This window comes from Cetorhinus maximus, chromosome 5, assembly GCF_964194155.1.
Source record: "Cetorhinus maximus chromosome 5, sCetMax3.hap1.1, whole genome shotgun sequence".
NCBI classification, from domain to species: domain Eukaryota; kingdom Metazoa; phylum Chordata; class Chondrichthyes; order Lamniformes; family Cetorhinidae; genus Cetorhinus; species Cetorhinus maximus.
This window is the reverse complement of record NC_135883.1, coordinates 142,096,890-142,124,672: the sequence shown is the minus strand read 5'-3', so window position 1 is coordinate 142,124,672 and position 27,783 is coordinate 142,096,890. Positions and strand designations below refer to the sequence as shown.

At 42.3% G+C, this 27,783-nt stretch overlaps 2 protein-coding genes across 3 annotated transcripts in view; one reads left to right on the top strand and one right to left on the bottom strand.

The window, feature by feature from the left end:
* mettl24 (methyltransferase like 24) overlaps window positions 1-6,426 on the top strand; it is a 132,675-nt gene extending 126,249 nt beyond the window's left edge. Inside the window, exon 6 of one of the 2 annotated variants that reach the window (XM_078542588.1) lies at window positions 5,945-6,426. In XM_078542588.1, coding sequence (XP_078398714.1) covers window positions 5,945-6,193 — 249 coding nt within the window. In that variant the 3' untranslated portion in view covers window positions 6,194-6,426. The remainder of the gene's footprint in view (window positions 1-5,944) is intronic. The other variant, XM_078542589.1, reaches the window with a different exon arrangement.
* The window catches only part of cdc40 (cell division cycle 40 homolog (S. cerevisiae)), a 159,915-nt gene continuing 134,425 nt past the window's right edge, over window positions 2,294-27,783 (bottom strand). Inside the window, exons 13-15 of the mRNA XM_078542583.1 lie at window positions 13,244-13,320; window positions 5,567-5,711; window positions 2,294-4,167 (exon numbers count right to left, since the gene is read on the bottom strand). Of these exons, the coding sequence (XP_078398709.1) occupies window positions 3,990-4,167; window positions 5,567-5,711; window positions 13,244-13,320 (400 nt within the window). The 3' untranslated portion in view covers window positions 2,294-3,989. The remainder of the gene's footprint in view (window positions 4,168-5,566; window positions 5,712-13,243; window positions 13,321-27,783) is intronic.

Here is a 27,783-nt window from a genome sequence, read left to right as displayed (position 1 = left end):
CCTGTAGAGGGGTTGCCCCTCCATGATCATGGCCAGGTAGCTGTGGCCATTTTAAATATAAAAACAACTTTGACTACTTCAGAGATTCTTCACAAATTGGCAGCTCCCACTTCAGAGAAGATGACACCTCATTACGTCTGAAGAGACGCCAATGACCATGGGAGCTGCAGAAACCAATTTCAAAGGAAATTATACAAAGGCCATCTATATTTCCTAAGCCAAGCCTGGCCAATGGAGGTTAATAGTCTGCTAGACAAAGGACCTCCTTTCAAATTCTTAATGGTTGAAACATTAACAATCTCAAGAATCCAGACATCCTTTGTCAAAGCCATAGTGGAGAAGTAGGAGTCATGTGACATTATCCCCCCCACCGCCCCACCAAATGGAGGAACCTGTAATATTGCCTTGCGGAGCTGCAAAGCAGTCTGCCATCTTCCATCTAGCTAGCAGCAGCAGCTCAGAACAAGGGCTCGGTCCAGGTGAATGCCTGCCTGGCCCCCATCTACACTGTTTCTACTAGGACCTCTGAACTCCTATACCATTGCCTACTAGACTAATTCACCTCTACGGGCCTATCCCATTGTGGAAGTCATCTCTACTGGAAAAGTGAATTATCCAGCATCAGTCTTCAACCTGCCGACCTCTGTGAAGGAATACACCATTGGACTTCGATTCTGGACTCATGTGAAACAATAATTCTTTATTCTGTGGTCTCTGCCCTGTAAACCCTTCTTTCTCTATCCCCCTCATTTATTGTATGAATGAAAAGGAGGCTATGTTGCAACCCTCCTCTCGTGTTTGAGTGTGCACAAATAAACTACCCCTCTAAGTTTGTCCTATATTGAGTTTGTTGTGGGGTTATTAACAGAAATTGGATCACACCAAAACTGAGGAGTTGGGAAATACACCACCGCCTATAATGGGGGAAATCAAAATCGAAACGCCTTTCTGTTTACGGATGGATGGTGAGAGGAGAAATCAGCACTGTTTAAATTAAAGCCCCCTCCTGTCCGTAAAAACATAATCTAAGCTGCAGTACTGAGGGAGTGCTGCTTCTGCGCAGGTACAATGATTTGGTTGAGATGCCAAAGCAGGCCTAGTCCGCTTGATCAGATAGGTGTGAAAGAGCCCTTGGTACTATTTAAAGAACAGACAGTTCTCCAATACTGGCTGATACTTGGCTTTCAATTACCAAAAAGAGATTATCTGGTCAATCATTACTCACTGTTCATTGAGTATTGTCATGCACAATCTGGCTGCTGCATTTGTTTACAATAGTACTGGCACTCCAAAACTAATTCATTGGCTATGAACTGCTATGAGGTCCTCAGGGTGTGCAAGATACTATATAAGGTCAGTTTCTTTCTTTCTAAATATTAGGTTGGTTGTAATGGCACCTTATAAATAAAACACACTAGACTTTTAATAATCATTTCACCATTTCTCTGTAGTAACAGTCCAGACGATCAACCTATCATCAGCAATCATTGCATTACTTTTATATATTTTTACAAAATATAACTTTTAGAAAAAGCATTAGGTGAACTGGTGAGCACTCCAAATATAGCCTTTTAAAAAGCATTTACTTTAGATGGGATAAAAGGAGAAATTGCCAAAAAGGCACATACCAGTGACCCTGCTGCTTTCTTTAGGCTTGTGCTGGGTAAATATTTGTACAGAAAACCTTGTGCTTTTGAATGTATTTGTTTCAACATGGGATCATTGGTTTTCTTTTCTTTCTTCTACCCACAAACCAGAGGAAATGGTTTGGTTTCTCAGTCTTTGTGCATTCTCTACCTCAGCTCTGACATTGATCAACTTGATAAATCATCACAATACCACCACATTTGTCTTATTTATGGCCTCTGCAAATGAAAGCCTATTACCCTTCACAAATGCGAACTTATTCGGTCCATCAGATGAGATCATACAAGATATCGTGGAGGCCTGTATGCTGACTGACCTGTCAGGATATTAAAATCTGTATCAAATTACAAAGATTTGAACTTCCAATATACTATTCAAAGTGCACAATGATTAATAACTGTCCAGATCATAACCTCTTTTGCAACTGAGATTTATAAAAGTCAAATAGGCTGTTTTCAGCAGATAAAGGTTCAAGTGCAATTTCCCTCCATAAAATGCTTTCTTTATGCCTGTCAAAATTGACTGCTTGGCATTTTATTGTGAACTCTGGCCTTTCATACTGTCAGCTTTAAACTGACACTGGAAACCTACATGCCTCTGAAACAAATGCATTCACACACATATACACACACACACACACACACAATAATATAGAAAATTATGTTTATTAGGGATGCACTGTACACCAAAGAAGCCACAGTAATTTCAAAAAAAGCTTAGAACTCAACTTACTGTCAAGTCTGCACGGTTCACCGATGTCAAAAAAAACTCATTAATCATGCAGCACAAAAATAATTTAAAGACTTCTGTTGGAGACCTGCAAATGGCAGCAAGGATTGTTTTTATTTTCAATTCCACATTCATCTTGCAACTTTCTGTAAAAATGAAGATACTTGAAATTCTGCTCTCTGGTTCAACCAGCATTCAGTTTTACAGAAATATAAAGAGGAAATACTCTGCAGCTCAGGTAGCATCTGCGGAAAGAGAAACAATTAATGTTTCAGGTCGATGACTTTCTTCAGGTAACATTTTCCAGGTGTGGTGAAAGGTCATTGACTTGAAGCATTTAACTCAGATTCTTCCTCCACAGATGCTGCCTGATTTGCTCAGTATTTCCAGCGTTTTCCATTTATTTTTCAGGTTTCCAATAATTTATTTTAACTTTGTTTCAGTTATACAAAAGTTTTTCACATTTCACTAAAACTCGTGAAGTTATGTAATGAGCTCTCTGTATAAATGGTCTCCATTGTATAAAGGGTCACCACTTCATTGAAAATCAAATTCCTCTTGCAGGATTCATGTAACAGAATATACAGGTTTATGGCTAGGACCTGAATACTTCGGCAATAGGGATAAGCAGAAAAAAAATCCTTTAATACAAACATTTCTGGTCCATACAAGCAATAGTAGTTTTGAAATGGTCAATAATTTAATTTCTGAATGATATATGTAGCTCACTATTTCAACAGAAAGTTAAAGAATGGTCACTTTCAACAATGAGACACTATGGTGGTGAGTAGAATCAGTGTTTTTCGCTGTAATTGATGGTCTTCTAACAGAATTGCATTCTCAGAAATTATTCATTTCAAAGTTTTATGTTCATATTTCATTAAAAGGCAATGAATTATGGAGAATGCAGGCATTATCCAGTTTTCATTAAAAATATATTGATTTTATAGAAGAAAACACCCTAAAATTATCAAGAGAATGGTACCTCATTGCTCATTGAAGTCATACATTAGATGCAGTTACATCAAACAATGGTTCTGCACTCCAAAGGCAGCAGGTTCTTTGAAAATACTGCAGTCCTCTGAGAACTCTTTTAACTGCTTTGGCCTAAGGGCATTGTATAATTGTACAGTCTTTGCGATGAGGGACTTTTCATCACCAATATTTGGACTTCTGATGTTCTACATTGAGAATCTCTTTTATCTTGCATTTTCAGTTTGTGGCTACAGCTTCCTCAGAACTAAACAAATAATATATGATTGGGAGATGCAAGCAGCACTAAAGGATTTGAAATCTGTTCACAGATTCTGAAATGAACCTGTTAAAAACTGTTAACCTGGAAATTTCTTTCGGCTGTGATTGTTTTGCTGGCACTTTTCTTTTAAACATAACTTACAACAAAAAGATTACTCAAATTTATGAAAGTGTCAAAGGATACTCTTGTGTATTGAACCTTTCAGTTTAATATGCAGCCAACTCTCCCTGAGCCCATATCTTCAGCCAGCAAGGAGGGCAACAAGTACCTGGTGAGAGAGCACTTCTCAAGGAACCCAAACACAATTTCTCTGAAGAGCCTTGATACCAAGTAAATCTAAAAATTCCAAGATCTCCCATCAGTCCCACAGTTTGATCTGCCCGTCCCAGCCACACGTGATGACTTTGGATGTTTCATGTGGATGCCAGATTGCACTAATGCAGACTTTATCATGTGCTTTGATTCGACTGTAAAGTTTGGTCGTCTTCCAGTCCCAGATATTGAGTTTTCCATCAGCATCCCCTGAGGCAACATAACTGTTGGTACAAAAAGAATTTTAGTATGCATGGAGAAACTTGTTTCAAAATAGATTCAAAATAGGTTACTAGATGTATTACAATACACGGACACTAAAATAAATACTTGTACAAATTCTTCCAGTGACCAAGGTTTAGTTCTTGCTCTTTCTATAAAATGAATTCACGTGGATATACTGCATTTAAGTTTAGGCAACAGTATAATTCATAATTTAAATATGGATTTTAAGGAAGCTGTGAAACAAGAAGCTCTGTGGAAATAGATACCTAGCGATGCAAGACACAAGGAACCTCAAGAACAATGCGCTATTGTTGAGCATTTTCAAAATGACATACCCCTAGTCAACACCTTCTGAAGTCAATCGCTGAAAATTAACTATGTTTCATTTTCACATTTGTTCTAAACTGCAATAGCTTTCAACAGAATGTTCAGATAACTGGCATCAGTATTGGAACAGGAGGGATCTGTACCATTGGGACGGTCTCCACCTGAATCGATCTGGGACCAATGTTCTAGCGAAAAGGGTAAATAGGGTGGTCAATAGGACTTTAAACTAGAAAGTCGGGGGGAGGGAAGGGTAAAACTCCAAGAAGTATGACTAATGGGAAACAAAGCAGCAGGTTAGCGTGTGGGGTGGGGGGGGGGGGGGGGGGGTGGATTCAACTTCATGGAAAATTATGAAAAAACTGAAAAGAAAGGAGAGCCCAGGAGAGGCTATTAAAGTCCCCAGAACACAAAATAGGACAGAGTGTTTGGAAAGGGCTAGGAATCTAACTTCAAGCACATCAGATAAAGGGATGACAATGAGAAAGGGGGACGGGAAATACAGGACTGAAGGTGTTGTATCTGAATGCACGCAGTATACAAAATAAGGTAAATGAGCTTGTGGTGCAGATTGAAATTGGCAGGTATGATGTGGTGGGCATTACGGAGACATGGCTGCGAGGGGATCAGGACTGGGAGCTAAATATCCAAGGATATACATCCTATCGGAAAGAAAGGCAGGTTGGCAGAGGGGGAGGGTTGCTTTGTTAGTAAGAAATGAAATTAAATCGATAGCAAGAAATGATGTAGGGTCAGATGATGTAGAATCTGTGTGGGTAGAGTTGAGGAACCGCAAAGGTAAAAAAACCATAACGGGAGTTACGTACAGGCCTCCGAACACTAGTCAGGATGTGGGGCACAAGATACACCAGGAGATAGAAAAGGCATGTAAGAAAGGCAAGGTTACAGTGATCATGGGGGATTTCAATATGCAGGTAGACTGGGAAAATCAGGTTGGTAGTGGATCCCAAGAAAAGGAATTTGTGGAATGCCTACGAGATGGCTTTTTGGAGCAGCTTGTGGTGGAGCCCACTAGAAATGAATTAAGTATAAAGTTACAACTGAAAAACTCACCTCATATCAGGTGAAAAATCTACCTGACAGGCATAACCTGCCACCATATGGCCCTTGAAGATTTTTTTCTTGTTCAGTCTGAATCTGTTTTGAGCTCCAAAGATTAGAATTTGGTTGTCCATTGATTGACATGCCAACCACTTGCCTAGACAGGAAACAAAGGGGATATTAATCAGAATCAGGTATTTTTTTTTTTTACAGGTGTATGTTGCGTATATTTATACAGGCAGATCCAAAAAGCGATGTGCACATCAGTTCCATTGTTAAGCGAGCTTACAGCCATGTGTACATACTTCGTAAGCTGAAATACCATTTCCTCTCAAGCAATGATCTTGCAACCACTTTTATATCTTTCATTTGCCCTATATTGGAATACAGGCCGCCTGTGTGGTCAAGTGGAATCACAAAGCAGCAAACGCAAAGCCATTGAGAGTGTTCAGAAAAGAGCTTGCAAAGTCATTCTCGGCCCTAATTACCGTAGTTAGTCAGATGGTTTACACAACTGCGGTCTGGAGATACTCGACAACAAACGCAATCAACTCTGCCGTTCTTTCGTCAAAACGCTGCCGATCTCCAAACTTCATTATTTGTAATCTACAGACAGACCCCACAGTGAGTACCAGCTGAATTAGGATGTAAGGCAAGAAGATTAAAGAATAACCCAATGCCATATCTCATCCACACAATGAATAAACTCTAATGACTTTGAATCTTGAGAACTTAATCTGATGATCGGTACATTACTCTACTCTGTTCTTTCTACTGCTTTTTGTATTTTGCTTGGAATGATTGATTGTAAAGCTTGTCTCAATTCCGCCCTTGGTCAGGACAGAAGTTGATGTTTAAATAAACAAACCTTTGAATTGAAATTGAAAACTGAAATTACTAAAAGTGTAAAAATACATCTCACTCAACAACAATTACTATTTAACGCCCATTGTAAACTCCTGCAAGCACCAACTTTATATTATTTTCAACAATAATGTTTGAATTCCTTTACCTCCCTCTATCCATTTTTCATAAACTACTAAGACTAGTAAACCAGTAAGAGGTGGGGGACAGGGATGTACAAGAAACGTAAGCAGCCTAAAATGTAAACAGAACAGGGCAGGAGAACAAGGGAAAAAATAAAGTAAGGGAGGACATTGATGGTAAGGGAATAAATAGTTACAAAACAGGATCTAAAAACATGGTTAAACATAAAGTGAGGGGAACTCCTGTTAAAAATGAGTGAACACGTCTGTACAGCATCCACACAGTGTCCATAATAAAATGAGAGCTGGAGGGGCCAGACTTGGAAGGGATTACTGAGACATGGCTGCAGATAAATCAGGTTTTGAACTTAAACATTGCAGTGTATAACATATTTAGAAAAGATAGAGAGGGAAAACAGGGGGATGGCGTAGCTGTACTTATTCAAGATAACATAATGGCAGTAAAAAAAGATGCAGCGATCCTCAAGACAAAAATAGCATTTCTGATGGGGGCAGACTCTCCTCCGCCCCTTCGCCATTGGCATAGTCCATCTTGATGTCGCAGCGACAGAAGGTCCTCCTGCCAGTCAGCAGGAATCTTTTAACATGGCAGGGCCCTCAAGGCCTCAACTGCACAAAGGACGCCCGCTAAAGTCATCTATGGTAAGGGGACAAGCAGATCAGCGGTCTCTCTCCAGCGCAGCAGCAAGTGAAGGAGAGCACTACACTGCAGCACATGGAAAAGAATTAAGCAAACTCCACAGTAGTCACAAACCAGGCCACATGGATGCATTCTGTAGATGTTCTCATTAGATGGGCCATTGCCCATTTGTTAATAAACCTTCTAAGTATCATCCCTCGTACAGAGGTTGAGTTTATCTATAATTGACTTATGAAACACCTGGAGAAAAGATTCATGCATTTTCAGTAGTGAACGTTGGTCAAGATGCAACAATGCCTAAGGTATCGAGATGGTGAGTGTGCTGACAGGACTTTTTCAGTAAGATCGCAGTGTAGATGGAATGACATTGCGACACAGGCAGCACACGCATCTCAGAGGCCAAGAGTGCCTGACCTACTGGAACCTCTGCCTTATTAAGACCTCCCGTGTGACATGGCCATCCATGTGCTCCCTTGCAGGCCCTTGCACTTCTCTGTCAGGATGTTCCCTCACCTACTCTTCAACCTCAAGAGCAGAGAAATGCCCGTTATCTTGCGCCTCCTCTTCCTCCAGGGCATCCCCTCTCTAAAATGCAAGGTTATGCAGAACACAGCGCACAACGACCATCAGTGAAACTCTGGATGGTGCATACTGCAGTGCTCCTCCTGATTTATCCAGGCATCAGGGACATCATCTTTAGCACTCCAATTGTCTGCTTGACGATGGCCATGGTCATGCTGTGGCTGCCGTTATAGCTCCTCTCCATGTCTGTTCTAAGGGCCCTCAGCAGCATCATGAGCCATCTCTTCAAAGGGTACCCCTTGTCACCCAGAAGCCAACCATCCAGTGCATCAGATCCATTAAACATATCTGGCACCTGGTGAGGTCTGGAGAATGTAGGAGTCATGGCTGCAAAATTCTTAAGATTGTGGTCACATACCAACTGGACATTTAAAGAGTGATAGCCCTTCCTGTGAATAAATGTACAGGGCTGGCCTGCAGGAACCTTTTATGGGAACATGACTACAGTCTATTGCTCCACGAACCTGGGGGAAACCTGCGATCGCTGCAAAGCCTCTGGCTCGTTCAAGTTGACTGTGGCTGGCAATGGAAAATGCAATGTATTGACCTGCCCTCCGGAACATCGCATCGGTAAAGACCCTAATGCAGTGGTGAGCAGCAGGCTGCATAATGTCACTGAGGTTTCCACAGGCAGTCTGAAAGGATCCAGTGGCAAAGAAATTCAGCGCAATAGTACCCTTGACGGCTATTGACATTGAGTGACCACCCACACAGTTGGGAGCCATCTTCCCTGCCAGCATCTCACAGAGAAAGGTCACTGTGGCTCTAGAGAGCCTGAGTCTCCTCTGGCACTTGTCTCCGACATTAGAAGGTAACTCATTCTCTGTCTATATACTGATTGGCAACATAAGTCCTTGCTCTGCATCTCCGTGGTTGCAGCATCATGCCTTCATCAGCTACTTGCTCAGGCACAGGTCTGCCACCCTCATGCACCACCTGTGCATCCTGCCCTGACCATCTGGCCTTCTCCCTTTCCCTCTCCTTCTCTTCCTCTCCTCACTGGAAGATGTGTCTCCCACAGAGACCACTATCCCCATGTTTTTACAACCGAACAGGCTGAGATGCAAATGTGGCACTAACTGCACTTTTCTGCAGGCTCATTCAAGCCTTAAAACAGCAAAGGTATCCCCTTGAAACACTGCTTCCAATAGCAAATGATAGCAGCACTCACAGCAGCCTGAACTGCTGAGGTTAAATGTAGGACCCAGCTGGTGACTTTCAACCTGCCCTTACAATCATTCAGTATAAAATGCGAGATCCTCACCTGGCGTGCTTCACTCTCTAAACATTTTATTGCTCCCGGCACGTATTATTCCAGTCAATTGCAATTTTAATAAGCTTAACAATCCAATTCAGATCAATTTGAATAAGGTGGGCGGGCTCCCGATTTCTAGGACCATCCGCCTAATGTATTGTTGCAGTGCAGCATGATGACGTCAAGAATGTGACCTGACATCATCGTGTCTAATAATAAGTTGGCCTGGACACGGTACAGACCTGTTTTCACCACGTATTATTCAGGCCTAAGTCTCACAGGGAGGTGTTAGGAATGTCAGGCTTTATAAATGGTTATAAATCTGACAGAAACAGGTCAATCTGGAAGAATCAGGCAGAGAGAGAGAGCAGTAAGATAGAGGCAGCCTGTTCACCTTAAGCAGAGAAAGTGCTGGCTGTGTTGGCTGCCACCCGAAATCCGGGTGAAAGCTCATGCTCAGATTGAAGAGACTGAACTCGAGGGTTTAAAGGAAACTGGGAGATTTGCCTTGCTTGGCTAGAGGGAAGAATCTCCAATTCATCCCTCATCGTGAAGGTCAGTTCTAGGATTAGGAGTTACCCAGCTAGGAAAGGAAAATCAAGGAAGAAAGCCTGTGGGAGCAAAGAATCACTTTGGTTTGGTTCCTGGAGAAGGAAGTATCTACTTACGAGTCAGTGTAAAGTACAACTGTAACTTGGGGTTTTTGGATGTATGAACAGTTAAATGGGAGAGGTTCTTTTCTGTGGATTGAAGTAAAATCAATCCACATAGCATTTAGTCAATATTGTTTTTAGTTACAGTAAAAGTCTTAAAACTTAAAATCTTGTGTGATCTTTCAGTCAGTCAAGTTCAAATTTCTTTTTAAAAGGTATCGGTCTCTATGAGGATCGTAACAAAGGGAATGGAGTTCCTACAATATGTACAGGATTCTTTCCTAATCTAATTGTAAAAAGCCCAACAGGGAAGATTCACTATTCAATCTGGTTATGAGGAATAAAACAGTGCAGATGTAAAAGTAGAGGAACATCTAGGTGATAGTGAACGTAATAATATGCTTTAAAACAATGACAGAAGACATAAGCATGATGAAAACCAAGTTAGTAGCTTGCAGAAAAGCTGATTTTGAGTGGCTGAGAAAAGAACTTGGAAAAATAAAATGGGCAACAATATTGGCAAAGAACAATGTAGAACAACAATGGAAAAGATTTAAAACACTTTTCAACAGAGTGCAGGAAAATATATTCAACTAAAAGCAAAGAATAAACTAAACACTGGTGGTACTCCATGGGCAGGATTTTATGCATCGGCGAGCGGGGGCGGGGCGTCATGACATCACTGTGCCCCATTTAAATTTTCAGGAAGGTGGGGGCACAGCGAAATCAGCTGCGCGCCCGCCGACCTGTCAATGGCCAATTGAGGCCATTGACAGAGTCAATTATGTAATTTAAGGACCTGCCCGTCCAACCTTAAGGTTGGCAGGCAGGCCAGGAGCCCCGGCGCGAACTAGAAAAAGCATGAAACCTCATCCACGGGCAGGATGAGGTTTCATGTATCTTTTTAAAAATTTTAATAAAGTTTTTTTGAAAATTATGGACATGTCCCAACTCATGTGACATTGTCACATGAGGGGGCATGTTAGGTAAATTTTACTTTTCTATTTTAATCTTTTTGACATTTACAGCCAATCTCCCTGAGGCTGCACTTAGCCTCAGGGGGATGAGTGCACTCTTTCGTGCGCATGCGCGAAAGAGCGCACTCTCAATTTTGGGATTTTCCCCTGCCGCCCGCACAGGGAGCGCATAGCGCTTCCCTGCGGACGTCATGCTGGGTGGGCCTTAATTGGCCCGCCCACGTAAAATGGCGCCGCGCCTCTGATTGGGGGTGCCGATTGGAAGTGCACCTGTGCACACCAGCCCTTCAACTTCCCCCCCAATGGGGGGAATATTCAGCCCCATGAATGAATGAAGGCATAAGAGAACAATTGAGGGTTAGGAAAGAGGCATATATTAAGTACATAGACAGCAGAGAGATTAGTAAGAGATTAGGAGAGAAATCAACAAAGTGAACTATTAAATTAAATTATGAAGGCACAAAAAACAAAACAGTAAAATATTTTACAGGCACGTCAATGAAAAAAGGAAGGCTGTGATGGGAATAGGACCATTAAGGGGTGGAGAGGATAATACCACAGGTAATGATAGACAGAAGGCAGAAATATTGAATAATTCCTTCCTTTCCGTATTTACCAGGCAGATAGAACGAGTAGACATGACACTGAATGATGAGATAAGTGTATTTAAAAAGAGAGGATATATTGAATAAACTAAACAAACTCAAAGCGGATAAAGCCCCTAATCCGGATGGATTGCATCCTCATATTTTAGAAGAATCTTGGGAAGAGGTAGCATATACAACATATATTTAATCATTCGTTAGAAAAAAGTGTAATGCTAGAGGACCAACAGATAGTTAAGGAGGAGGATAGATCATTTCCAGGGAATTATAAACCAGTCAACTTAATATCCGTGGTAAGAAAAATAATGGAATCTTCACTAAAGGGGAGAATAGAAGAGCATCTAGAAATGAGAAATACAATACCGAATAGTCAGCATGGATTTCAAAAGGGGAGATCTTGCTTGACCAACCTTACTGAATTTTTGAGGAGGTAACAAGAGAGAGTAGACAATGGTAATGCAGTGGATATAAATTAACTGAACTTTCAAAAGGCCTTTTGTTAAGATGCCCAATAATAGACTATTGGAGAATGTGGAGTCAGGGGACAAGTGGCAGAATGGATTGCTAGCTGGCTTCAAGACAGGAAGCAGAGAGTGGGAGTAAAGGGTAGTTATTCAGAGTGGCAGAAGGTGGGAAGTGATGTTCCACAGGGATAAGTGCTGGAACCACTGCAGTTCACAATTTACATTAACAGATTGGACTTTAGAATCAAAAACACAATTTCTAAATTTGCGAATGACACCAAATTTGGGGAATAGTCAATACTGAGGAGGGTTACAGGAGGACATGGGCAAGTAATTGGCAAATGAAATTCAACACAGATAAATGAGAGATAGTACATTTTGGTAACAAGAATAGGGAGGTCACTTATTCCTTGGAAGCTGCAAACCTAGATTGGGTAGAGGAACAATGCGATCTCGGAGTACAAATTCATCAATCAAATTACGCCACAGGTTAGCAAGGGCATAAAAAAAACCAAATCAAGCACATGGCTTTATTTCTAGAGTGATGGAATCGAAAAGTAGGGAAGTTATGCTAAACCCATACTGAACCTTGGTTAGATCATACTTAAGAGTACTGCGTGCAATTCTGGTGTCCATATTGTGAAAAAGAATATAACAGCACTGTAGAGGGTGCAGAGAAGATTTACAAGGGTGATCCTAGAAATGCGTAGTATACATTTGAGGAAAGGATTGACAGGCTGGATCTCCTCCTGAAAAAAGAAGGCTGAGGGGTGACCTAATAGCGGTCTTTTATAATTATAAAGGTTTTGATAAAGTGAATACAGAAATAATGTTTCCTCTTATGGGGAATAGCAAAATTAAAGGGAAACAATATAAGATAGATATCCAATAGGGAATTCAGAAGAAACTTCTTTACCTAGAGTGGTAAGAATGTGGAATTTTCTACCACAAATGGTGATTGAAGTGAATAGTATAAATACATTTAAAGGGAAGCTATACAAGCGTTTGAGGGAGAAGGAAATAGCTGGTACGATGGTAGATTTGGATGAGCCAAATCCTTCTCCCAACTTTGTAACCTCCTCCAGCCCTAAAAACCTTTGTGATCTCAGTGACCCTTCAATTCTGGCCTCTTGTGTATCCTTGATTTTAACCATCCAGCAGTTGCGATCATGCTGGCAACTGTCTAGGCCGTAAGCTCCAGAATTCCTTCCCTAAATCCCCCCGCCTTGCCACCTCACTTTCTGCCTTTAAGGCGCTCCTTAAAAGCTACCACTTTTGATCATCTGTTCTTATACTTGCTTATGTGACCTCAATGTTAAATTTTGTTTGACTGCGCTTTTGTGAAATGCCTCAAGACATTTCACTATGTTAAAGGCACTATATAAATTAAAGTTGTTGTTGTGATCAACTATATTGTTAAAAATATGACATAGTATCTGATAGTATGTTTTAATGAAGTGGGGTTTAATGGTCAGGGTGATAAGTGCAGAGATTAGACAAACTCACCATTTGGCGACAACGTTACTGCAGGCATGGAATGCATACTTGGCTCAGCAATGTACTTGAAGTCCACAGGAATGTCCCTGTAAGATAGCAAGAGAGACTGATAAGCAAATGGAAAAAAAGCCCTGTTTAAAGTTCTGCTAAAGTTCAGACTATTCAGTCTACAGGAGTCCCAGAGAATGCTGAGCAAAAAGCTCTGAAACCACAAAGCGTTCTCACATAAAAGCTAAACTGTCAGTGATGAGTAAGTGGGATAAAATCTCCAAGAGAAAGTCTCAACTGCTTTATTATTGTTAAACACAGCAACTATTTTGCACTGTATAGAGAAATAAAAAGAACAAAGTGTATATCGCTCATTGCAGCATCACATTAGAGTGGTAAACAAGCCCATGAAAGCAAAGAAAAAGGGATGGTTGTTGAACAAGCAGATAATGCGAATTGATGAACAACTTAACATGGAACTACTGCAATTATTAGGCTACTTTAACAGACAAAGAGAATGGATATTCCTAAAGATTAGGCATTTATTTTTTTAGATAGACAATGCTCATGAATCTAAACATAATTACAGGGAGAGGTAAAGTGATATTGTCACTGGATTGGTAATTCAGAGACCAAGGGTAATGATCTGGTGACACGGGTTCGAATCCCACCATGGCAGATGGTGAAATTAAAAATAAATACAAAATCTGGCCATGTAACCATTGTCGTAAAAACCCATCTGGTTCACTAATGTCCTTTAGGGGAGGAAATCTGCCACTCTTACCTGGTCTGGCCTACATGTGATTCCAGACCTACAGCAATGTGGTTGACTCTTAAATGCCCTCTGAATGGCCTAGCAAGCCACTCGGTTCTCAAGGGCAAGGGCAATTAGGGATGAGCAATAAATGCTGACCTAGCAAACAACAATGCCCACGTCCCATGAATAAAAAAATGAATGTCAAAAACCTCTCTCTGCAATTCAAAGCATTTAAATTGGAATTGCTTGATGGTCAGGAGAGAAGAGTACAAAAGTGCTTTCAGTCAAAACTGATCATTTCCCTCATAATACATATTAATAAAGTGTATACAATTTCTCTCCGATTTTCAAAAAAAGAGTACAGGACAGAATTCACTGATATGGTGTATCCAACTGAAGCCAGAAGCAAATTGCAGTATTGTGGCACCATAAACATTTAGACAGTTTGAAAGTATTGGAATTAATTTCATCCTTCTATTGAATCTATTCATTAAATGTTTGACCTGCTGGTTTGTACAAGTGCTGCTGTTACTTTAGGTGCGCTCTCCCTCTCTCTCTCTCCCCCTTACCATTCAAGTAGTTTATTTTAAATTAAAACAGAAAGTGCTGGAAATACTCAGTAACTCAGGCAGCATTAATGGGTAAGAAACAAAGTTAATGTTTCAGGCTGACAGGCCTTTTGTCAGAATAGGAAAAAGTTAGCAATGTAACAGGTTTGACACAAGTACAGAGAAAGTGAAAAGGGGAACAGAGCAAAGAGCAAGAGGGAAGGTCTGTGGCAGTGGAAAACAGAAAACGTTAATTGACAAAAGGGTGCATAGCAAAAGGGGTTGGTATTGGGACAAGTAAAGAAATAAATGATGGATCTAGAGGTGTAAATGGCAAGAGCAAAATTATTACCAACTGCTACTGTCTGAAAAATGGAGGCAATAGTTATAATCTCAAATAGCTGAACTCAATGTTGAGGCTGTAAAGTGCCTAACTGAAGGATGAGGTGCTCCTCCTCGATCATTTGTTGAGCTTCATTAGAACTGTGTAGGAGGCCAAGGACAAATAGGAAGTGGAGAATTAAAATGACAAATGACCTGAGGCTCAGGGTCATGCTTAAGGACTGAATGGAGATGTTCTGCAAAGTAATCACCCAATCTGTGTTTGGCCTCCCCAGTGTAAAGAAGACCACATTATCACCAGCGAATACAGTATACTAAATTGAAAGAAGTACAAGTAAATCACTATTTTATCTGAAAGGCATTATTTGGGGCTTTGTTCTGATTAAGTGTAATCGACCTGAAATGTTAACTCTATCTCTCCATAAAACCCATCTGTAAAAACCCGCCTGGTTTACTAATGTCCTTTAAGGAAGGAAGTCTGCTGTCTTTACCTGGTCTGGTCTACACGTGACTCCAGACCCACAGCAATGTGGCTGACTCTTAAAATACCCTCTGAAATGAGCCACTCAGTTGTATCAAACTGCTACAAAGTCTCAAAAAAAGAATGAAACTGGACGGACTACCCGACACCAACCTAGGCACTGGAAATGGCAACGGCAAACTCAGCCCTGTTGACCCTGCAAAATCCTCCTTACTAGCATATGCGTGCTAGTACCAAACTTGGGACAGCTGTCTCACAGACTAGGCAAGCAACAGCCTGGCACAGTCATTCTCATGGAATCATATCTTACAGGTAATGTACCAGACTCCACCATCCCCATCCCTGGGTATGTCCTGTCCCACCGGCAGGACAGGCCCAGCAGAGGTGGCGGCACAGTGGTAAACAGTCAGGAGGGAGTTGCCCTGGGAGTCCTTAACATCGATCCGGACCCCATGAAGTCTCATGGCATCAGTTCAAACATGGGCAAGGAAACCTCCTGCTGATTACCACGTACCGCCCTCCCTCAGCTGATGAATCAGTGCTCATCCATGTTGAACACCATTTGGAGGAAGCAGTGAGGGTGGCAAGTGTGCAGAATGTACTCTGGGTGGGGGACGTCAATGTCCATCACCAAGAGTGGCTCGGTAACACCACTACTAACCGAGCTGGGCGAGTCCTAAAGGACATGCTGCTAGACTGGGTCTGCGGCAGGTGGTGAGGGAACCAACAAGAGGGAAAAACATACTTGACCTCATCCTCACTAACCTGCCTGCCACAGTTGCATCTGTCCATGACAGCATCAGTAGGAGGAGGCGAAGTCCCACCTTCACTTTGAGGATACCCTCCATCGTGTTGTGTGGCACTACAACCACGCTAGGTGGGATAGATTTCAAACAGATCTAGCAACTCAAGGCTGGGCATCCATGAGGCGCTGTGGGCTATTAGCAGCAGCAGAATTGTACTCGAGCACAATCTGTAACCTCATGGCCCGGCATATCCCAACTCTAACATTGTCATCAAGCCCGGGGATCAACCCTGGTTCAATGAAGAGTGCAGGAGGGCATGCCAGGAGCAGCACCAGGCATACCTAAAAATGAGGTGTCAGCCTGGTGAAGCTATAATACAGGGCTACTTGCATGCCAAACAGCATAAGCAGCAACTTATAGACAGAGCTAAGTGATCCCACAACCAACAGATCAGGTCTAAGCTCTGCAGTCCAGTCATGAATGGTGGTGGACAATTAAACAACTCACTGGAGGAGGAGCTCCACAAATATCTCCATCCTCAATGATGGGGGAGCCCAGCACATCAGTGCAAAAGATAAGGCTGAAGTATTTGCTACAATCTTCAGCCAGAAGTGCCAAGTGGATGATCCATCGCGGCCTCCTCAAGAGGTTCCCAGCATCACAGATGCCAGTCTTCAGCCAATTCGATTCACTTCATGTGATATCAAGAAACTGCTGAAGGTACTGGAAAATGCAAAGGCTATGGGCCCTGACATTATTCCGGCAATAGTACTGAAGACTTGTGCTCCAGGACTTGCCGTGCCCCTAGGCAAGCTGTTCCAGTACAGCTACAACACTGGCATTTACCCAGCTTTGTGGAAAATTGCCCAGGTATATCCTGTACACAAAAAGCAGGACAAATCCAACCCGGTCAATTACTGCCCCACCAGCCTACTCTTGATCATCAGTAAAGTAATGGAAGGGATCATCAACAGTGTTATCAAGCGGCACTTTCTTAGTAATAGCCTGCTCACTGACGCCCAGTTTGGGTTCCACCAGGTCCACTCAGCTCCTGACCTCATTACAGCCTTGGTTCAAACATGAACAAAGGAACTGCACTCCCGAGGTGAAGTGAGAGTGACTGCCCTTGATATCAAAGCAGCATTTGACCGAGTGTGGCATCAAGGTGCCCTAGCAAAGCCGGAGTCAATGGGAATCAGGGGGAAAACTCTCCACTGGTTGGAGTCATACCTAGCACAAAGGAAGATGGTTGTGGTTGTTGGAGGTCAGTCATTTCAGCTCCAGGGTATCACTGCAGGAGTTCCTCAGGGTAGTGTCCTCGGCCCAACCATCTTCAGCTGCTTCATCAATGACCTTCCTTCCATCATAAGGTCAGAAGTGGGGATGTTCGCTGATGATTGCACAATGTTCATCATCATTTGCAGATCCTCAGATACTGAAGCAGTCCATGTTCAAATGCAGCAAGAGTTGGACAATATCCAGGCTTGAGTTGACAAGTGGCAAGTAACATTTGTGGCAGACAAGTGCCAGGCAATGACCATCTCCAACGAAAGAGAATCTAACCATCGCCCCTTGACGTTCAATGATATTACCATCACTGAATCCCCCACTATCAATATCCTGGAAGTTACCATTGACCAGAAACTGACCGGACTAACCATATAGATGCTGTGCCCACAAGAGCAGGTCAGAGACTAGGAATCCTGCAACAAGTAACTCACCTCCTGACTCCCCAAAGCTGTCCACCATATACAAGGTACAAGTCAGGAGTTTGATGGAATACTCCCCACTTGCCTGGATGAGTGCAGCTCCCACAACACTCAAGAAGCTTGACAGCATCCAGGATAAAGCAGCCCACTTGATTGACACCACATCCACAAACATTCACACCCTGCGCCACCAACACGCAGTAGCAGCAGTGTGTACCATCTACAAGATGCACTGCAGGAATTCACCAAGGCTCTTTCGACAGCACATTCCAAACCCACGACCACTAGGACAAGGGCAGTAGCTAGATGGGAACACCACCACCTGGAAGATCCCCTCCAAGTCACTCGCAATCTGCACTTGGCAATACATTGCTGTTCCTTCACTGTCGCTGGGTAAAAATCATGGAACTCCCTTCCTAACAGCACTGTTATTATACCTACACCACATGGACTACCGCAGTTTAGGAAGGCAGCTCACCACCATCTTCTCAAGGGCAACTGGGGATTGGCAATAAATGCTGGCCCAGCCAGCGAAACCCACATCCCATGAATGAAAGAAAACATACTGCCAGACCTGCTGAGTATTTTCAGCATTTTCTGTTTTTATTTCCGATTTCTAGCATTGGCACTGTTTTGCTTTTGCTGGTTCTGGGAGGGAGGGGAAGGGCGGAGAGCAGAATGTGGGAAACGAAATGGACCGTCGAGGGCCTTGTGAACTGTGATAGAGGGAAATCCTCGCTGGGGAAAAAGGACAAAATAGCGAAAGTACGGGTATGGAAGGTGGTGACATCGTCAGCAGAGATGCGAGATAGAAACCTGGAGAATGGAAAAGAGTCCTTAAGTATGCGGGTGTGAGGAAGTGAAGTCACTGTAGCTGATGGAGTCAGTGAGCTTATAGCAGATATTTGTTGACAGCCTATCCCCAGAAACAGTGATAAAGAAGACAAGGAAGCAAGGAGAAGAGTCAGATTTGGGACATGTGACGGTTATGATCGGATAGAAATTGCAAGCAGAGTTGGCGAAATTTTTCATTTCTGTACGAGAGCAGGAAATGGCACTGATATAGTCATCAACATGATGGAGAAAGGGGTGAGGGAGGGAACCTGGTTAGGACTAGGACAAACAATGTTCCATGTATCCCAAAAAAGGCATGTATCTTCATTTCTCTCTGCATAGGGGTTCCCACAGAAACACCTTGCAATGGACCATTCTCCATCATTTCCACAACTTCAGCTTTCCAAATACATTTTCCCCTCGTCTCCACTTCCAGCATTTGGGGGGTGGGGGGTTACAATTCTCTCCACAGCACCTCTTCAATCACCCCCAACACACTTCTTGATCTCATGGCACCTCCCATGTAAGCGCAGTGATGCAACATCTGACCTTTCACTTCTTCCCTGCCCATAACTGAGTTCCCAAAACAATCCCTCCAAGTGAAAAAGGCATTTAAACGTACTTCTTTCAATTTAGTATATGGCATTGGGGTGCTCAACACAAATTGGGCGCGACATTGCAAATGTGACCCTGAGCTTCTGGCCGCTTGTATTTTTCTGCCCCACTCCCTCTCTGTTTTGTGTTTCCTACAATGTTGTAAATGAAGTTTAATGGAAGTTTCAGGAACATCACCTCAATTTATTATTAGACAGTTCACAACCTCAACATTGAGTTCAACAATTGCAAATCATAATCACTGCTTCCATTTTTATCAGACAGGAGCTGTTGGTAATAATTCTGCTATTGTCATTTGTACCTCCTCTGGATCCACCTTTGTTTCTTGTCCCATTACCATCCTCCTATGCCTTGCACTATCATCCCCTTTGTCATTTAATCTCTCCTCCCTTCCACTCTATCGCAGATCTTCCCTTTTGCCCTTTCCTCTTCCACCATGCCAGCACCACAGGAAGTGCTGGAAATGGAGAGAGAGAGAGAGAGAGAGAGAGGAACAGTTAATGTTTCAAGTCGAATATGATTCTTCGTCAGTTAACTCCATTTCCATTTCTCTCTCCACAGATGCTACCAAACTTGCTGAGTATTCCGGCACTTTATTTCAGGTTTCCAGCATCCTCAGTATTTTGCTGCCTCTGTATATGCTTAAAACCTATTGTATCTCTGACTTTTTCCAGTTCTGGGATGAAAATTTCATCCACCTGAAACGATAATTTTATTTCTCTTTTCAGAGCTGATGTCTGATCTTCTGAGTAGTTCCAGCATTTTCTGTTTTTATTTCAGCATTTTATTTTGAACTTTATTTTATGCACAGGTTGCAAATTGCTCAGTAATGTCATCATCCAGAGTGGGAGGAATGAAACAAAAACTAACTTGTGATAGTTAAAGAGCTTGATGGAACGAGGAAGCTCACCAGCTAGACATTCATAGAATGACAGAACTATATAATGCAGGAGGCCATTCAGCCTATTGTGTCTGTGCCAGCTCTTTGAACCTGTTCCTCTGCTCTTTCCCCATAGCCTTGCAAACATTTCCTCTTCAAATATTTATCCTTTTCAAATTTCCTTTTCAAAGTTAATACTCAATTTGGATCTATCAACTACCCTTTCAAGCCGTGCATTTCAAATCATTCAAACTCGCAGTGTATAATTTTTACTCTCTCATGTTTCCTCTGGTTCTTTTGCCAAGTACCTTAAATCTGTGGCTTCTAGTTACTGATGCTTCTGCCACGGCAAACAGTCTCTCCTTAATTACTTTACTGAAACCCTTCAAGACTTTGAACATGTCCATCAAAGCTCTCCTTAAATGTCTCTGCTTGAAGAAGAACAGGAACTATAACCACATCAGGCATACATTTGGGATGTTGAAAAAAACTATTCTCACATTTAATATGTGCCAGAACATATTATAATATAGCGTTAGAGGTAATGTCAAAATGACAGTGCTGTGCTACACAATATACCCATGGAAACAGGCATACATCTGTCTGATTGATAAGGACATGTGATAAGTCATAGCGCATTAGGAAGATGATGATGATGTCAAAGAACTAGCAAAAGCGGGGCATTCACATCAGGTTATGATTGATGAGCTCTTTCCCAAGGATAAACTTTATTCATTTAATATTCTTTCCTGATTTTTGTAACCATTTTTTCATTATTACTGTTGCCAGCTTAGTGCCAGCTTGAGTTAGTGGGAGCACTCTTGCCTGAGAAAAAGGGGTACACAACCTTGTATATGCAGCCTTTGTAATGGCCTCGCATATGCAGTCATATTAATGACCTCCCACAACAGCCCGAACTTCTGATTATTTGTGGGTTGGCCTACTGCACACTACATAGAAAATCTCCTTGCCCTCTAATCAGTGACTATGACCTGAAGATCTTCATCTATAAATCTTTATTTCCTCTGTATGCAGTTCTTTCACTTCTGCCTGAAACTGTGTACTCCAGGGAGTACTATTTACACTGCTTAGGTGGCCATTTGTAAGTGCTTTTAGATGGATTGCTACAGGTGCATTACTTTTAGTACACCTAACTACAATAGAACTTGCACAAAAATTGTGTTTGTGAGATTGCACAACAAAGGGCAAAAGAATTTAACTCCCGTTTAACATACTGTTGTCAAGGAAAATTTAACCCCAGGAGGTCATATCAAAATGAAACACTTCATACATTTCTGACAAAAGGTAAAAGTAAGCTTTAAATCAGTCAATGTTCTCTGGAACAAAAATAAATCTTCATTATACATTTACCTGAATGTTCTCCAAAAGGGTATTTTGACATACCTCGGCAACATAGTTTGCCATTCTGACTGGTTGTGATTTTGAGCTATGTGAATATTGTCAAATAGTAAGCAATATCTTAGATACAAGATAATGTGTTACGTGTCAGACATCTTCCAGGCAGCGTTTGTGTGCATTTCATTTAGCAGATAATATTAAAGGTTTCGTGTGGCAGAACTGCTTTGGCATATCTGAGTCACAGAAGATACCAACAACAAGAGAGGAAGGCATGTGAAAAATGGATTTGTAGAACAGCTTCGAGAGAAAAAATGTCCTCCAACTAGTCAAAGTTGCCACATAATTTAAGAAGACGCAATGAATCGCTATGAATCTTTTGTGCTCAAAAAATCTTGAGAGCTATCCATGATTTTCTGTGAACCATCTGGCTCCTACCAGCTCAACAGATACTGATCAGTACCCAGGACGCTATATTTACACATAATTACTAAAAAACATAAACTATTCTCAGTGCAAGTGCAAGTGCTCAATTGTTAATTCCATTTCTATACACAATTTAAACACAATTTTCTTTTGAACATGATAAACACTTTCCCACTTTTGCTGCCATGTCTAAAGTACCTTATACTGATCTTGGGCCAAATTATTTTCTCACCATATGTTCAACAAACGTTTATACAGTCAAAGCAACATTTGTTATTATCTTGCTTATTTAATTCCTGTTACTGTAATTACTCAAAGAAAATGCATTTATTCTTCCCCATATCTCCATTAATAGAAACAAAATCTATTCTGAAGTTGGAACAGGCTTATACTGACATGTCCAGGCACACATCCAACCTTTTCTTATTAAGAACACAATCCAAAATACAGGAGTGCACCTAACTGACAGATTCTTTCCAGCTGTGGATACAGCCACTCAGTCAAGTCTATATAACTGCAGTCGGGTCCGCAAAACTGCACAAAGCAACATCCCCATTAGCTGCCAGAAAGATCAACTTAAATCTTTTGAGGTCAGACGATTTGAGTTTTAAATACAGTCAATGCAGGCTTTGAAAGATATATTCTATTCTTGGTGCACTTATTACAAATTCATGTGAACCACATTAAGAGAAAGATGTCTTTCCTATATGTTGAAGTTGTCGCCTACATAAGTCAAGGACAATAGTTCTAACATTATGAAGCTTTTCACCTAACTATAATGGAGTCAACTATAGATTTTACATCATTGAAGAGGATCAGAGCTACAAAAGGTGGCAACACATCTAGCGCTAATCTATGGTAAAGGCTACAGTACAAATGTTTAAATGCTTTGCACTCCATTTTTTATAATATAGGGAACATGAAGGTCAAGATCAAAGGAACAAAGTCTCCCCTAAGTTGCCAGGAACAAATTTTCCTCACATTCTGAGAAAGCTCTAGTAGTATGCAACTTCAGAGGTTTTGGTTTTACTCCAACCTCCACTGGAGCAAATGTTTTAAGCTCGTCCAAAACACACATGGTACAAGAAGGTTTATTGACAGTAATAAAGCTTATTGGGAGTTGTAGCAGTTACAAATTATAAATTAATTAATTAAAAGTAATTAATTGATTAACTTATTATTGTGTTTACTTAGCTTCCAATTTTGGTGCAGTAAATAAACCATTTGAGGCATGGCAGGGCTGTTCACACCTGTCAAATGCACATCCTGTCCCATGTATGACTCCAGGATGCTACACATGTCCTGGACAACTACATGTGCAGAAAATGCGACCACATGCAAAAACTTGAGGGCCGTATCTTGGAACTCAAGGAGCAACTGGTGTCACTGAGGTGCATTTGCAAGGATGAGGGCTACGTGGATAGCAACTTTCAGGAGGTGGTCACCCCGCAGCTTAAGAAGGTGCAGGCAGAGAGGGACTGGGTGGTTGCCAGACAAACAAGAAAAACAAAGCAGGTAGTGCAGCAGTCCCCTGAGGACATCCCACTTTCTAACAGGTAATTAGTTCTGAGTACCAATGGGTGAGAGGGGTTCCTCTGGAGAGAGCAGCGAGAGTCATGACCAGAGCACCATGGGTGGCTCAGCTCTGCAGGGAGGGAGGAGAAAAGACAGCAGAGCAATAGTGGTAGGGGATTCCAAAGTTAGGGGAACAGATAGGTGCTTCTGTGGTCGCAGACATGATTCCAGGATGGTGCGTTGCATCCCTGGTGCAAGGGTGATGGATATCACCGATCGCCTACAGATCATTCTTGAGGGTGACGGTGCACAGCCAGAGACTGTGGTCCACATTAGTACCAATGATATTGGTAGAAAAATGGATGAGGTCCTGCAGGTTGAGGTTAGGGAGTTAGGAAAGAGATAAGCGAGCAGGATTTCAAAGATAGTAATCTCCGGGTTACTCCCAAGGCCATGTACTAGTGAGTACAGAAACAGCAGTATACACCAGATGAATGCGTGGCAGGAGAGATGGTGCAGGAGCGAGAGCTTCAGATTTCTGGGGCATTGGGACTGGTTCTAGGGAAGGTTGGATCAGTGCAAGCTGGACGGTCTACACCTGAACAGAACCAGGGCAAATGTCCTTGCAGGGAGGTTTGTTAGTGGTGTTGGGGAGGGTTTAAACTAGATTGGCAGGGGGACAGGAACCTGAAGGCAGGTTCAATTAGGACAAATTCAGAGCAGGGAGTGGGAGACAGAAAATTAGCGAGTGACTGCAGGATAAAAGAAGCAAAGGTTATAAGTGTACAGTACAGGAATTTGGCAGTTAAAAGGTATATATTTGTGCAAGGAGTAAAGTAAATAAAGCCGATGAGCTGAGGGCACAGATAGACACATGGCAGCATGATATCAATGCTATAACGGAAACTTGGCTTAAAGGGCAAAAGTGGCAGCACGGCATCCCTGGAAAAAGGGTTTTTCAGACAATAGAGAGATGCTAAAAAAGGTGGGGGTGTAGTATTATTGGTTAAAGAATCAATTGCAGCTGTGAGGAGGGATGATATACTGAATGAATCATCAAATGAGGTCATATGGGTTAAGCTCAAATAAATAAAAAGGGGCAGCCACACTACTAGGAGTATACTATAGGCTCCCAAATAGTGAGAGGGAGATAATAAGAGCAAATATGTAGGCAAATTTCTCAGTGCAAAAACAATAGGGCAGTATTAGTTGGGGACTTCAACTAGCTCTCAGGATTGGTTCTAATAATTTTCCCACCACCGAAGTCAGACTGACCGGCCTACAATTATTCGTCTTCAACTACCCTAATATCAACTGGGATACGAACAGTGTAATAGGCACAGACAGCACAAAATTCTTAAACTGCATTCAAGGAAACTTTTTTTAGCCAGCACATAACAAGGGAGCGCAATTCAATATTTAGTCTTAGGAAATGAAGCTGGGCAAGTGGATGAAGTAGCAGTGGGTGACAGTGACCATAATATGGTTAGATTTAGCATAATTGTGGAAAATGAGAAAGATAGAACAGCAGTAAAAGTTCTAAATTGGGGAAAGTTAAATTTTATAAAGCTGAGGGGTGATCTGGCAAAAGTGGACTGGTCACAGCCACTTTAAGGGAAATCAGTGACAGACCAGTGGGAGGCATTCAAAAGCAAGATTCTAAGGGCACAGTTTAGATATGTCCCCATAAAGAAAAAGGGCAGTACTGCCAAATCCAGAGCCCTCTGATTATCTAGAAGCATACAGGGTAAGATAAATCAAAAAAAAGAAAGCTTATGACAGTCACAAAAAAATTAATACGTTAGAATGCCTAGGGGAACATAGAAAATATAGGGATGAAGTAAAAATTAAAATCAGGAAAGCAAAGAGAGGATATGAAAAAGTATTGGCAGGTAAAATCAAGGAAAACCCAAAAATGTTTTATCAGTACATTAAGAGCAAGAGGATAATTAAGGAAAGGGTAGGGACCATCAGGGACGTACAAGGTAACTTCTGCATTGATGAAGATGTGGGTAGGGTTCTTAATGAGTACTTTGTCTCTGTCTTCACAAAGAAGAGGGATGATACAGACATTCTAGTTAATGAGGAGGAGTGTGAAATATTAGGATACAATAAGCATAATGAGAGTACTGGAGGGACTGACATCCTTGAAAGTGGATAAATCACCATGGCCAGATGGATTGTATCCCAGGCTGTTAAAGGAAACCAGGGAGGAAATAGAGGATGATCTGAGGATCATTTTTCAATCCTCACGAGATATAGGCGAGGTACCAGAGGATAGGAGGTCTGCGAACGTTGTACCATTGTTTAAAAAGGGCGCGAGGGAGAGGCCAAATAATTGTAGGCTGGTCAGTCTGACTTTGGTGGTGGGCAAATTATTAGAATCAATTCTGAGAGCCAGACTGGTAGACTGGTCAGAAAAGTAAAAGCTCATGGGATACAGGGGAATGTGGCGGGTTGGATCCAAATTTGACTCAGTGACAGGAAATTAAGGGTTCACTGTTGGGCCCCTTGCTGTTTGTGGTATATATTAATAATTTGGGCTTAAATGTGGGAAGCATAATTGGGAAATTTGTAGATGACACAAAAAATCGACAATGTAGTTGATAGTGAAGAGGATAGCTGTGGACTCCAGAATGATATATCTGGTTTGATTGAGTGGGCAGAAAAGTGGCAAATGGAATTCAATCTGGAGAAGTGCGAGGTTATGCATTTTGGGAGGGCAAACAAAGCAGGGGAATACTCAATAAATGGCAGAGTGTTGCAAAGGGCAGAGGAAGTGGGAGACCTCGGAGTGCTTGCTCACAGGTCCCTGAAGGTGGTACCAACAGGTAGATAAGGTGATAAAAGAAACCATATGGAATGCTTTCCTTTATTGCACCAGGTATAGAATACAAAAGCAGGTATGTAATGCTAGAACTGTATAAAACATTGGATAGGTCACAGCTGGAGTTTTGTGTCCAGTTCTGGTCATCACATTACAGGAAGTACATAATTGCTCTGGAGACAGTACAGAAGAGATTTACAAGAATGTTGCCAGGGCTGGAAACTGCAGTTATGAGGAAAGATTAAGTAGACTAGGGTTGTTTTTCTTAGAACAGAGGAGGCTGAGGGGTGACTTGATTGAGCTGTACAAAATTATGAGGGGGGCCTAGACAGAGCAGGCAGGGAAGACCTGTTTCCCCTGGCAAAGAGGTCAATTACCAGGGGGCACCGATTGTGGTTGGGAGAAGGATTAGAGCGGATAGTAGGAAAAACCTTTTAAGCCAGAAGGTGATAGGTATCTGGAATTCACTGCCTCGATGGGTGGTTGAGGCAGAAACGCTCTACTCATTCAAAAGGTACCTGGATCTGCACCTGAAGTGCTGTAACCTGCAAGGTTATGGGCTAGGTGCTGCAAAGTGGTATTAGAATGGGTGGCTAGTTTTCTCAGCCGGTGCAGACAAGACGGGCTGAATGGCCTCTTTCTATGCCATAACTTTTCTATGGTTTTAAGATTAAGCTATATTTGATATCTGTTAATTGCACTAGGAAAGAGACACTGCAACTGTTAATATTTAACAATATACTTGTTACCAATACTGTGGCATCCCCAAATAAATAATGGGCTGGATTTTACTGCCCTTGGCTGGTGCCTTTTCAGCAGGGGCGGAAGGGGGCACGTAAACTATGGCTAGCCCACTGCCTACCTGCCCACCCCCAACCTGGTCCCCATAATATGGGGATGGGTAAAGTGCCCACTAGCCCGCCTGCCCTTAGGCCTATTGAGGGCCTCAAGTGGCTAATTATTGCCCAGTTAAGGCCCTCAATTCACCGCCATAAAATGCGGGGTAGTGGCAGGCGGGCGAGGAAGCTCATTTTTAAAACAAATTTGTTGGAAAGCTGGGAAGGAAGGGGTAGGCACATCATTTGCCAGGGGGGGGCGCAGGCAGTTCCTCCCTGTCTGGCCTCCCCCAGCCCCCTGAATCCCCTCCCTAGGTTTCCCGATCCCTCCCCATCCAAAACTCCAGGCTTCCCTCTCTCTCCAGAGGCCACGTCCTCTTCACCCCAGGGTCTGCTTGCAGTCCCAGCAGCGCCCACTACTGAGTTCTGGCGCTACTGGGACTGCTCTAGCTGCTGGCCATTCAGATTGGCCAGCAGCTCTCGAGGGTGGGACTTCCTCCCACTGAGGGCTGGAAGTCTGACCCTCAGCTTGTTTAGGCTGTCGGCAGCATGTTATCGCTGCAGGGCAGCCTCATTTAAAGTTGGCTGGTTTGGAAACAACTTTCCTTTTGGGCTGGGGGGGGGGGGGAAGCTGGTGGTGGTGTACCGCTCACCCCTATCCCCCCATAAAAACCAGCCCAATGCCTCAA